Below are 13349 nucleotides of genomic sequence, written 5' to 3'. Positions count from 1 at the left end.
TTATGTGAAGATGATTGAACTCTGTGCTTTGAAAACTATGGTTTCATAAATTACATGGAGCTGTATAGTGATGCCATGTTATTATTCGTTGATTCTTAAACAAGCTAAAGAGAAGGAGTTGGGTCGTCTTAGTTAGTGATGCTAAATTGATGGTGGATATGGTGAGCAGTTCCAAGAAAGCTCTTAATGGGGCTATTCTACCACCCTTATGGTTAGTGTTATAAATCATTTGTAATCCAATATCCATTCTTGTATATCAAGAAATAAGAGTTAAGCTATTAAGGATATGTTTGGATTAACAGTGGTAAAACTAGTTTTTGTTCCAATTAACTTTTGTAAACTTAAGTTAGAATAAAAATCAGTTAACGTAATGTGATTTATATTTAGATTGATGCTTACAAAAAGTCAGTTAAAAAGTTAAAACTTGTTTGGATGATTAATAGAAAAGTAAATTTACATGTAAAATTAAATAGTAGTGTTTTATATTATATGATTTTAATGTGATAATTGTTAAAAAAAAATGAGAATAATAATTATACAATAAAAATATTTGTTAGTGAGAAATTATAATAGGGATTTTAAATTAATAAAAAGCATTTAAATTAAAGGGTTTGTATACACAATTAATTTGCAAAGTGCTAGCACTCTGCGCGTATAAAAATTTATCAAGTCTTTATAACAAATTAATTTTTTAATGAAGATTTTTTTTCCAATTTTCTCTAAATTTATTACTTAATTTTTTCTTTGTTTGTATACTCTTATAAACTTATTTTTCTAGTTTTATTTATAAGACATTTTCAGCTTATTTAACACAAATTAAGAAAAATTTTAAGTTATATTAACTCTTCAATAAAATATAATAACTTTTTAACTTTATGCTATTTAATATGTATACATATTTTTTTTAAAAAACAACCATATACACCATAATAAATGAATGACAAAATTATACATTTATGCCAAAAAATTTAATAAAGTGACATAAATAGGATTGAGAAAAATTTTCTCTTTTTACCTTATAAATAAGATTATAGAAGTATATAATTATTGAGTATTTTTGGAGTAATTTTTATTTTTGTTAAAATAAAGTAGGACCTATTTTAAGACTTGTATCTCATCTCATGGACATCTTTTTTCTCTCTCTACGGTGACTTTTTTTGTCTAAAAGCTACAAATTTCGGCTTTTACTTCAACCTAACTTTGTTTTTTTAAAAGCCCATTTGCTCAAAGTTAATCCAAACAAGATCTCACCCATAAATAAGCTACCATCCCAATGCGCACTTTTTTTCCCAACGGCATTTCAAACATGCCCTAAATGTTTCAAATTAATAAACTTTCTTAAATTTGTCCTTATTAAAACTTTCTCTTTCTCTCTCACGTGTCTTTAAAACTGTGCATTTGAGAATTAATATCAAATATGTGAAGATCTCTTAATGTACTTGATAATATCAACATGCTTAGTTCACTTATTTGAGAAAGTTAATATTTTTGCTTTTTTGGTAAACTATGTCAATGCATGAACGGAAGCATATTTATTCAATTTTAAAAGGGTTGACTTAAATTTGGTGTTAACCAATATCTAAAGAATGGAAAGAGATTAAGATTGCATTAATAAAAAAATAATAAACCCAAAATGCGTTCACAAATTTTGATTCACGCAAAAGGATGGGATTATATTCATTTTAATAAATCTTGATTGGGTAAGCAATACCTAATAATAAAATCACCAAATAGCGAAGTACCACAAGTAGTAAAATTTGAAGAAAGTATGGTCAAAGGCTGAAAGGTAAACACGTATGATACAAATCTAGCGGGAACCCATATAACGATAATAACTGTCTTAACTTCCGAATTCTACGTCTTCAATCAATTTCTTCTCCTTTCTGGGTTTCTCTACTTTCCCATTTCTCCACAAACCTTCATTTACCTGTTCGAACATTCATTGTAAGTCCTCGCACTTTCTGTTCTTTCATTTTATATTATTTTTTTCCCTCAATTTGATTTCAGTTATAATCTGTTAGCTAAGAGGTTTTAATTGTTTTTAATATCCCGTGTTTTTTCAATGAGGAGAGCGAACAAATCAATGATTCAATGGGCAGAATCGAGGTGAATTTCTACAGCAGAAAAGAAGAACAGCTATGAACAATATGTCTCTGTAAATTTAACATACTCATCTGATACGCAATTCTTCAAATTACATACAAACACAACAAATTTTTTTTTGATGTTCTGGTGTTTTTTTATCATGTTATGCGTTGCATTTTTAGTGGATATTAGGATTGTGTTGAATATGAATAACCATTTGAATAGCTAGAACTGGGCTCAAGTTATCATCATTCTCTTTCTCTGGTCCGAGAAGGTTTATTACAATATTAATAACGCCAAACATTGGAAAGAATGTAGCATTTTTTGTCATGTCAAAATGTTTAGCAGTAATTATATAGCATTACCAATAGGATTGGATCTAGCAAAAGTCTCTTATAATATGATGAACCAATGTTTAAATCCTCGCTTACAGAAGTTTTCTCATTTAATAAGAAAAAAATTATATAGCATTGAAAAGCGATGAGAAATTATTCTTGGTGAGGCTTCTTGTGTGTGGATGTTGGAAAAATTTTGCAGTAATTTCCTAGAATATAGCATTATTTATCATTTAAATGTTTAGCATATTGAAACAGTCTTAGACTCTCCAGCTCTAACAGCTAGCTTTTGAGATGTGGTTCTCCTAAAGACTTTAGACTTTTTTTTTTTTGGGGTTAACATCAAGGACTAAAATATTTGAGCAGAATTTCTTCAAATATGTAAATATATCTGTAGTATCGGTAGGACGTGTAATATGCTGAAATTTATATTGATATGGATTCATAAGAATTTTGCTACACTTTGCAGCCGCTTTATGCAGTGAAGAAACATGAAAGATTTTGGTTTGTTCAGGAGGTTAATTACTATACAGATGCTGATGTGATTTCTTCAGTATGTTCAACTCCTGCTACAATTCATACGGCCAGAGGGATAAATTTGTGAGGTACACAGTGCACAAGTAGAGAGTGTGCGCGCGCGCGCGCGCGCTCATTGATGTTTCATGGGGAAGATATTGAAAGTGACTGATTTCAGAACTCATACCCCTGTGGTTCCTATTATAAGTTTCCTCCAACCACTTCATCAGAACCAAGGAGAGATGGTTAAATCATTAAATTTGTTTGAAAATGAAACAGTTTTTCAAATTTACCCTCATTTAAGACCATGAATTATATCTTAAGAATCGGGAAAAAAAATTGCATCAAACTTTAAATAAGAACAATCTTGAAAAACTATAATTAATACCTTTCCTGGTTGGCTTATAATAATAAGGACCACATATTCCTTTTAGAAAGTGACTTATAATAGGTGTTAGAGTGGCAAGTCATAATACACCTTGTTTGTGTTAGTTGTTGAAATAAGCATCCAATGGTGATGATACAGGTTGGATGATCTTGATTCTAACACTTCAGTACAATCCAGCCCAAGTGGAATCATGAAGAAGCTCAGATTTAATATAGAGGGCAAGCCCATTTCTGGTCGTGAAAATAAGAATGCATCAAAATCCTTTAGGATGGGAATGAAGAGAGGATCAGATGGACTAAAGACATTTGGAAGATCACTGAAAAGTGGAGTCACCTGGCAAGTTTTCCCAGAAGATCTTAAAGTATCAGAGACTAAAATATTTGATCCTCAAGATAAGACCCTTTTGTTGTGGAACAAGTTTTTTGAGCTTCTATGTATTATTTCTGTGTCATGTGATCCTCTCTTCTTTTATCTTCCCTACTTCAACCTCAGATCTCACTGCCTTGCCATTGATACTGCTCTTGCATCTACTGCTATTATTCTGAGATCGGTACTTGATGCTATCTATCTCATCCGCATGGGTTTCCAATTCCGGACTGCTTATATTGCACCATCCTCTCGGGTTTTTGGACGAGGTGAACTTGTCATTGATCCTAAAAAGATTGCCAAGAGATACCTTGGGCGTTACTTCATTGTTGATTTCAGTTCTGTGCTGCCATTGCCACAGGTTGGACAAATTATTATCATCAGCTTCTTGTAGCCACTGCTTTGCTTCAAGGGTTATTTCTCCCCCACCTGTAATAATTCCATTGAAAAACCTAATGACAAATACCTAACTCATTCTATTTAAGTCTAGTCCAAGAATATATCAAATAAAAAGTCTAGTCCAAGTAATAATATTAGAGACAGGATCTAAAACCCCACGCTAAGTCTTATTTTGGGAAACACTCTCTTCCTCTGAATGACTGAATGTAAATCAAATTTGACATAGTATTGCATAGATACTTTGTTTGAAGTGTTATAAATATATCACAGCTGCAAAATGAATGAAACAAGCTAAAAGCTGCTGAGCTGGGGAAGGAGAGTCCAGGACTTTTGCCACAAACAGATGAGCTGTAGTTCGCTTATGATTCTGCCAAGGATAGAGATGATAAATTATCATATTTTGAATAGAATTGAAGGATAGTTTTAGCCACAGTCACACCCTTGTCTTTGGCTACTGAAATTAAGTATTCTAGTATGGTATGGAAATTTGTCTCCAAGAAGTGGTGTTATGTATAGATGTTTTCAGTGCAGATTGTGGTGGCCAACTATCTTCAAAAAGCAAAAAGTTTAGAGGTGTTAGCCACAAAAACGACGCTATTGAGAGTGGTCATCCTCCAATATATTCCGAGATTTGCACGCTTTATCCCTTTAGCTACTGAAGTTAAAAAGACAGCTGCTGTCTTCTCTGATAATGCACTCGTGGGTGCCACCTACTATTTGGTTTGGTACATGCTTGTTAGCCATGTAAGTCCATCTTTCATGAATTCACACATGTCATTATGTTTCAATATGAGTTGTCTGAAAAATGGAGTTATGAAAGAAAGTGTTGTGACTTACCAACGGATGCTGAGTTTAATGGCAAGGCTAGTTCCTCTAGCAAACTAAGGTTCAAATTCCCATTGAAGGAGGTGCCCATATTTAATACCTAAACATGTCTAAAAAAAGGCTCCCTCCAATAGGAGGATACACATGAGCAATCAAAAAGGAAAGTGTTGTGATTGTATTGTGTTGTGCTTGTGTGATGTGACAGATAGTAGGGTCTGTGTGGTACTTACTAGCTATCGAACGAAATGACACGTGTTGGCAGAAGGCTTGTGCTGCTGCTGTTACTCAAGGATGTATTCCACATTTCTTATACTGTGAGAGTTCAAATAGGCGCCATCCTGGATATGAAGCCTGGAAAAATGTGAATGGGGATATTCTTGACAGGAATTGTGGAGCTGGGGGTGAGGACCCACCATTTGATTATGGAATCTACACTCGTGTGATAGAGAAGGGTATTACTGCCTCCAGTGATATGTGGAGTAAATTCTTTCTATGTTTCTGGTGGGGCCTTCAAAACGTCAGGTATATATGTATGTATGTATGTATGTGTATGTTCATATATGTTCTTCTTCTCTTATTTTCATTTCCATTCATTTTGCTTCCAGAAAATATCCAGTGGTGTATGCTGCTAACTTTTTACTGACTAGTCCAAAACATGCTTAAACTTGACAGAAGCTTGTCTATTTAAGATGTTCCATGCTTTATTCTTCAAAAAGCATAATCATGGTGAGTAGGGAAAAACCGGGAACATGGCTTATATGAAATTTCATTATACAATAAACCCTGTTTTCAGTGTTTGAGATATGGAAATTCAGTATATAATGAACACTTTGAGATGGCATGCCCACAACCCTGCATGATTTGTCCAATAAATGTAGTTATGTTTACTAAGTTGTTAGAGAATTCTACAGCTAATATTTAAAAGCCTAAAAACGTTTCGTTTTGTTTTCCTCAGCACACTTGGGCAGGGGCTTGACACGAGTACTTACATCGGGGAGGCTTTGTTTTCCATATTTATATGTATTTTGGGGCTTGTCCTTATGGCTCTTCTGATTGGAAAAGTGCAGGTAAGCAAAAGCTTAGCTTCACAGTTTTAGTTCCCTTATAAAAGGGCGATATGTAAAAATGTGACGATTTGGCTCAAAAGTTGCATGAAGAGTTCTAAGATTTGTGTTATGATGCAAATGAACAGAACTACCTTCAATCAATCACTGTTCGTCTTGAGGAAATGAGGATCAAAAGGCGTGATTCTGAGCAGTGGATGCATCACCGTGTGCTTCCTCAAGAGCTAAGGGAAAGAGTGAGACGCTATGATCAATACAAATGGATGGAAACTCGAGGAGTCGACGAAGAGAACTTGGTGCAGAATCTTCCAAAAGATCTAAGGAGGGATATCAAACGCCATCTTTGTTTGAACTTGGTTAGAAGGGTAAGTATACTCATATATACCTTAATATTGGGAAGGTTCGTGCTTGTTTGGGATCCCAGACTGATTTTTGTGGCCTTAAAAGTCAGTTGGAGCAAAAAATGTGGTTTGGATCAACTTTTTGCCTAAAAGTCATTCTGAAGTTAGAGCAACTTTTCTTGGCTTTTGGCTTATGGCTCTTTCAAATTTGAACGTTTTAAAACTAACTTTTTAATATATCATGCAAAGAAAACATATCTAAACATAAATTACATTTTTACCTCAATTTCAGTTAATTACAAAAGTCAGTTAGAATAAAAGTCACATTTACAAACATTAACCCAAACAATCCCAAATAACCATCACAGTTCTGAACTTCTGTTTCTGAAATGTATTCCTTTTCCTCATCAGCTTTCTGTGTATGTCTAATCATATGCAGGTTCCTCTCTTCGCTAATATGGACGAACGCTTACTGGATGCAATTTGTGAGCGTTTAAAACCAAGTTTATACACAGAGGGAACATACATTGTTAGGGAAGGAGATCCAGTAGTTGAGATGTTCTTCATCATACGTGGTCGTTTAGAGAGTGTGACCACAGATGGTGGAAGAAGTGGATTTTTCAACAGAGGTCTTCTCAAAGAAGGTGATTTCTGTGGAGAAGAGCTTCTGACATGGGCATTAGACCCTAAATCTGCAGCAAACTTGCCATCATCTACAAGAACAGTGAAAGCTATCAATGAAGTAGAGGCATTTGCTTTGGAAGCAGAGATGTTAAAGTTTGTGGCTTCACAGTTCAGGCGCCTCCATAGCAGACAAGTTCAACAGACCTTCCGTTTCTACTCACAGCAATGGAGAACATGGGCAGCAACTTTCATCCAGGCTGCATGGCGACGGTATATGAAAAGGAAGATGATGGAGTCACAACTAATAGAGGAGGAGGAGGAGGAGATGGAGGATGAGGATGAAGACTATGGCTCAGATGACGATGGAAAAGCTTTGATTTCAAGAACTGAAAGTTCATCCAGGGCTGGATTTGGTTCAACCATTTATGCTTCTCGCTTTGCTGCTAAAGCCCTTCGTGGTCGTAAGCTTCGTTCTCTCCAAAAGCCTCCAGAACCTGACTTCAGTGTTTATGATCATAGACATTGATTCATTACTCGTTCAGCAGCTGAAAGAAAGTAATTTCTGTGTCGTCTGCCTGTCTTACCCTGTTCATATGCAGAGAGATGAGAGTTTTAACTTGTATAGTAGAAGTGTAACTTAGTTTTTTGTGGCATGCGGGGCTTGGAGTATTGATAAACCTCCACCACTTTCGTTTCTGTAGGAGGTTCTGGTTTACTCTGACGCTTGGAAGCTGTTTAATTGTTCATAGTATGCTCCTCTTGCGGGTTGTACATGTCATGTTCATTTTGATACTCTAAAAAAATGAACTAACACAAAAAATAAAATAAAAAGCAGTTTCTTATATACCTTTTCAATTTTACGTATGCTTATAACCTGTTTGTATAAAAAATGCTTATAATGTGAGTCATGTAGATGTATGTTATATAACTAATCATACTATTTATAAGTCATAAATAGTACAGCTCATCCATAAATGTGTGTGGAGAAAATGTGTCCAATTAGTAAGCAAATAACTATTAGGAGTGCATAAGATAAAAATGCGCATATAGCATTGCATTGGGGTTGACTTTTCATATAAATTGGGTTGTATATTACATATGTTGACCGGATTTCCAGCAAATTGGTTCCGGGTTTTCTTGGGCACAATTGCTGGTGGCAGAAGTTTCAAACAACAAAAAGAGGCATATGAAATATTACATCAAAGAATATACAAGATAAGAAAAGGTTGTGCTTTTGGAGAATACATAATCATTCAAAATAAGGTTGAGCGGATCCAGTAAGATCTTGAACCTGCTTCAGGACTATGATGCTCAACCCCGCCATGCAGAAGATGCTTCTAGCTCAACATCTTCTTCCCACCATGTGCTTGACTGCAGAATCACACAATAAAGGAACCAGATATGCAACTTATTCAGACATGAACAAGATAGGGTATCTCAACCCAATCCACTCACGCACATGCCAACAGAAGCGAGAACAGCATCATATACAATTAAACCAAGGGAGAAGTGCACATAGTTCTTAGCTTTAATGCTCTATCATGTATGAAGAATAACAGTATTTTTTTTTTCTTTGGCCAAAAGAATGACAGTATATTATAGTGCATAAAGTAACATTGTGTTAAGAACGGAAGAGCTTTGTTCTGGGAAAAAAAAAAATTATTTATAATACTAAGCCGGCACTCAACTCTGAAGGCAATATGAACGATAGCTACTGTATCTTACTGCAAACACAAGGCAGGGTGGATCAAGCGCTAGCACACTTGAAATCATCATTTCACACAAGCAGCTAATTTAGGGCCACATTCTAGTTATAAGAAGAATGCCCAGGTAGGGCCATAGAAAGTGCAAATTTTACCCAGAGAGGAAATCCTGCGTTGAAATAAACAAATGACAGAGAAATCTAGCTACAGGCATACATAAAATTCTAAACGACAGATTCTTTATCAGGGGTAGACCTTGTAGCCTTTTCGAAGAAATTCTAGAGAGCTGCCCTCTTCCTCTTTAAGTCCTAGGACCCTCAACAATTCATCTTTGGCCTAGATCAGACAATAGATTAGCATGAAAGCATATAAAATTATAAAGAAAATAGGGTAAAGTCTATGAGCTTACTTCACCAAGGGTGAAGCGGGTTGCACTCTCAGCTACGCAAGCATAAGACCCATCTGCTTGCTTAAGCATCACCTGCCAAGGACCTTAACATATCATAAAGTTGAGGTCCAATGGTGTTTTTGTCAATGTCCAAAGAAAAAGGAGCAATAACAAACAATATGATCCAGGTCAACACTTGATTAAAAAAATATTTTGCCTACCAGGATACTGACGAAACAGTGCTCCACTGTAATTGACAATATAAGGAGCCACAGCAACTGTCTGAAGAATAGAATAAGTAAACAAGCAAAGCTCACAGTTGCATGCAGAATCAATATCTAGAGAAGATTAACCAAAGAGGTACCTTTGAATATTCTCTGATTCGAATATAGAACACTGGAGTAAATTGACAAAGAAATCGGTAGTGCAAATCTTTAGGTGGAAAGCCCAGAAGGCCTAAGTCAGCACTGTAAAGTCAATTGCAATAGTCTGTCAGTGATAAATGTATTTTAAGGATCCAGACAGATCAAAACTGAAAAAATGACAAGAAAACATACCGTAGGGTTTCTAGTTCAAGATTAAATAGAAGTGTTGGTGCTGAAATAGCAAATTTTTCCTGCACAATCCAACAAGTTACAGACTAATGGTTGATGATACGCATCATACTAAAGCAGCCTGCCACGGATGTAATAGATAATTAAATTCATTGAGGACTGTACAAATGTTTTGCTCTCAAAGTTGCCATACCACATACTGCTCTATGTAAGCAAGATCTCGCGTGCTGCAATTAATAAATATGTATAGCGTAGGAGGCTCACTAGACTTCCAACGACCTGTATTTGTAAGAAACATAAGTGTCAAACTAATTCTTTTGATCATGATCAGGTGATACAAACCTACACTCGATCTCAACAACATAAAACTTAAGGGTACACTTGGTACTTGGTAGGAGTAAAATGGTAGGCTGGCAATGCAGAGGAAAATTTAACAAGGTATCTTAAAACAGAACAAGTCTAGATATATCCCCTCATTTCCATTCCTTCATTTGTACATTCACATCTTAATTCCACAAGTGACACCCTACAATAGTCACATAAATACTTTTCCCCCCAATACTTGCCTTCATTCTCATCTTCAAAGTCAAAATCAAGGGTGTCTCTAACAGATCTGAAAAACGAAAGTGATAGGTCCACCAGGCACGTCATCTAGGGAACCTATGGTAATGCCATCAATCTGAAGCATAACAAAAATGAATCTTTAAAATAAGAAAGACTTTAATATGAGGGAGACACTTTTTGTTGAGATACTTTTTGTGTAAACGACCGCCAATCAATTGTTAGTTGTCATTGTTGAGTTGGAAGGATACGTTGGAAAAAATTTTCCGAAGATGACATGTAGTTGGGCCAATACAAACGAATATAATGTTACATTGAATTGGACTCCAATCAGTTTTTCCCATCTTAATGACATTGAAAAAAAAAACAAGAAGAAAAAGAAGAATGGTGAACGTGATTTTTTTTACTGAATCCAAAGCTGCTTTGAACAACTCAGAGGCCCTTCTTTTTTCTGGTTTATCAGGGAATACCTACAATTAGAACAGAAATGTAATTGTATCTTGTCCAAATAAGAATCAGTATTTATAAACATGTACTTCTTGCGTGGGAAACTGAAGGAAAAAATGTGTCTTCTTACTATGCAAGCTCTGGTCTCCCTCTTTTCCTGGAGCTTTCTCACAACAGCCAAGGCAAGTTGAATGTTTGCATCATTGTATTCATCTGAAGACCCCTTGAAATATTTAGGAATTTGAGAAAATTATGTGCAGTGTAATCAGGCAAACATGACTACAAAGGTCTAGAAATGAGAACAATGTCTTGAAGCATAAAATCAACATCTAGCCATGAAAATTTATAGATAATTAGATATAAAAAAAACAGAGGAAAAATGTCAAAACAATTGATACAAGGAATCACAATGATATTAAAACAAAAGATGAAAAAGAAACAACCGTAGATAAGGAGAAGTATATAGATCCACAATAACATGAAAGTTGTCATATACCACAAGTTTAAGCATCAAGAATAGTATCAGCCGCCAGACAAGTATAGCATGCACTTATAGCCATGATTCATGAATCCACTCAATCATCCATTAAATGTCGCCCATAGTTTTAATGAATCTAATGGATACAGTCATATTGGATCCAACTTTTAATTGATCGTTATGGACAAATTATAAATTATAAATTGGATAACATCCACAGATGAGTCCTACATCAATAGGAACACTAACATATTTTACAGTATTCTAAGAATGTCAACTGGTCAAATTTGACCCACTTATTACAATACACCAAATCTGTACAACTGCAACTCCTACTAGATTCAAAGATGGAAAAGAATACAAAGATTGACAGTTCATGACCTGACAAGAGTTATTAACTTAATCAATAATGATTATTGAGAGAAAAGAATGGTACCTTATAAGACGAAATGTTGCTGGGCAGAGGCCTGAAGACATAAGCGCCGGGAGCAAAATCAGGTATAGAAATGATAGCGTATAAAAGCTACAACCAATAATGTCAAAACCTAAGGTACGCCATTTACATATATTCTTCCCACTAAAAAATTATAATCACGTCTAGAACCCACCGAAATAAACTATGCATTGAGAGTGCATTAACACGTAACAGTATGAACATTATAAGTGCATGGTTCCCAAGGAGTCATGACCGGTATGAGCATTATATACATGATTAATTATTTGATTATTTGAATCAGAGTATTTCATCATATATCGCACAACTAGATAGGCATAATATGACTTACACGGCTAAAGAGAAAGAATGCAGATATTGATACCTACCAGTGAGTGGTCAAATGGAGCACAAAAATCATGCAAGCACAACAAAAGATAATGCAAGAAGAGAAACGTTTATGCAAGATGTGATGATATGCGAACATACAAGATTCACCCATTTTGGCTACTCATATATTCACTAAGAACTCGGAATTACATTTCACTTTTCAACGATATAATGGCAGTTAATTTTGCGTATGCAAAAGTGTTTAACCGTACTGCTTAAAGTTAACCCGTTCACCAAATTTCCTAGCCAGTCAAAATTCTACCAGTGACTGGTCGAACATACTAGGTCAATGAACAAGAACGCAAGAGTTTATCAATTTTTCTTTCTCTCCCCCCCCCCCCCGGGGGTTGAAAAGAGTTTATCAATTGAGAGTTGAGTACGCCATAAATCTTGCAACAGCCCACCTAACATCCAATGCCCTTTTCCCATCGGTCGAATGGCGAACTCAATAGAACATAGTAAAACACCCACTACCAATCAAGTGAGAGCATTAACAGGGCAGTGCAAGATGCAGAATCCGGAATTACTCAAAATCGAGTATCGAATTGACACTTTTTAAGTTAAGAAAATGCAGACATAAAACTTCAAAGTTTTCTTTTGTCACATAGAAGTTCGAAGTTAAAACACAGAAGAAGGGATAATCCAGCAATGACTCTTCCACAAGTGAGTTACGCTACCAGCTATTAAGTGGGAAAAAATGTCTCATTTTCATGTTTTAGAAATACGAAGTTACTGCACACCTAGTTCGAGCTCATGCAAACCGAAAGCAGAAACATCAGAGAGTGAGGACTTTACGGGAAATCAATCTCAAGACGAGATTTTCCGTCTTCAAGAGCATAAGCGAGGGAATTCGCAGCATCAGTGACGAGAACTTCATAGGATTTGGTTTATAAACAGCGACACCAGCCTTGGGATCAAAACCCGGCTTAGTTGAGGCCACATCTCTTTCAGCACATCGGATTGCCGTATTGAGCGGAAATTTGTGGAAATGTTGAGGAACAGAACAGAAAAAGCAGAGCGAAGAAAAGTGAAGGAGATGGAAGAAGAGAAGAAAAAGAAAGAAGAGAGGATGAGAATGAAAAGAGCGAAGAAGTGTGAACTTCGAAGGTGAAGCGAAGGCCATGGAGGAGAGAAGTGCCATCCGCGTCGTGCGGTGGCGCCACAAGGAAGAAGGATAAGGGGGATAGAATTAAGGGAAAAATAATTTTGAATTGTCACACAAAATCTAAATTTTAAAAAAGTCCCACGAAGAAATGCACAATTCACCAATAATCATCAATCCCATTAACAAGGATCTCATTGACGAAAGATTTGAGCGTAGAGTATGCCTTGTTACTGGTGAGTCTCATGATTTAATTCATAGAAGGTTACATAATTATCGAGGGTTTCACTCCTGCATAGCATCCTTGGAAAATATTGGCAAATTATACAACGTGATAAAAAAAAAAAGCA

The 13349-nt window shown here is 35.6% G+C and overlaps 1 protein-coding gene and 1 pseudogene across 2 annotated transcripts; one reads left to right on the top strand and one right to left on the bottom strand.

The window, feature by feature from the left end:
* Positions 1-2972: 2972 nt before the first annotated feature.
* On the top strand, positions 2973-7563 carry LOC114737553 (putative cyclic nucleotide-gated ion channel 8). 2 transcript variants are annotated; one of them, XM_028925502.1, is made up of 7 exons: positions 2973-3025; positions 3463-4051; positions 4621-4833; positions 5120-5436; positions 5870-5981; positions 6107-6343; positions 6759-7563. In XM_028925502.1, the coding sequence occupies exons 1-7, from the start codon at positions 2976-2978 to the stop codon at positions 7467-7469; spliced, it is 2229 nt and encodes a 742-aa protein (XP_028781335.1). In that variant the 5' UTR covers positions 2973-2975; the 3' UTR covers positions 7470-7563. The 2 variants fall into 2 exon arrangements, with proteins under 2 accessions (XP_028781335.1, XP_028781334.1); XM_028925501.1 differs by having other exon boundaries at positions 2976-3025; positions 4621-4882; positions 5124-5436.
* A 408-nt stretch (positions 7564-7971) lies between these two features.
* LOC114737551 (protein LOW PSII ACCUMULATION 3, chloroplastic-like) lies at positions 7972-13038 on the bottom strand (annotated as a pseudogene).
* Between the last annotated feature and the right edge of the window lie 311 nt (positions 13039-13349).

This window comes from Neltuma alba, unplaced genomic scaffold (genome assembly GCF_004799145.2).
Source record: "Neltuma alba isolate B1F8T4 unplaced genomic scaffold, ASM479914v2 tig00013462_pilon, whole genome shotgun sequence".
NCBI lineage: Eukaryota > Viridiplantae > Streptophyta > Magnoliopsida > Fabales > Fabaceae > Neltuma > Neltuma alba.
Note: the sequence above shows the minus strand (reverse complement) of the source record. Positions and strands in the feature narration are given on the sequence as shown.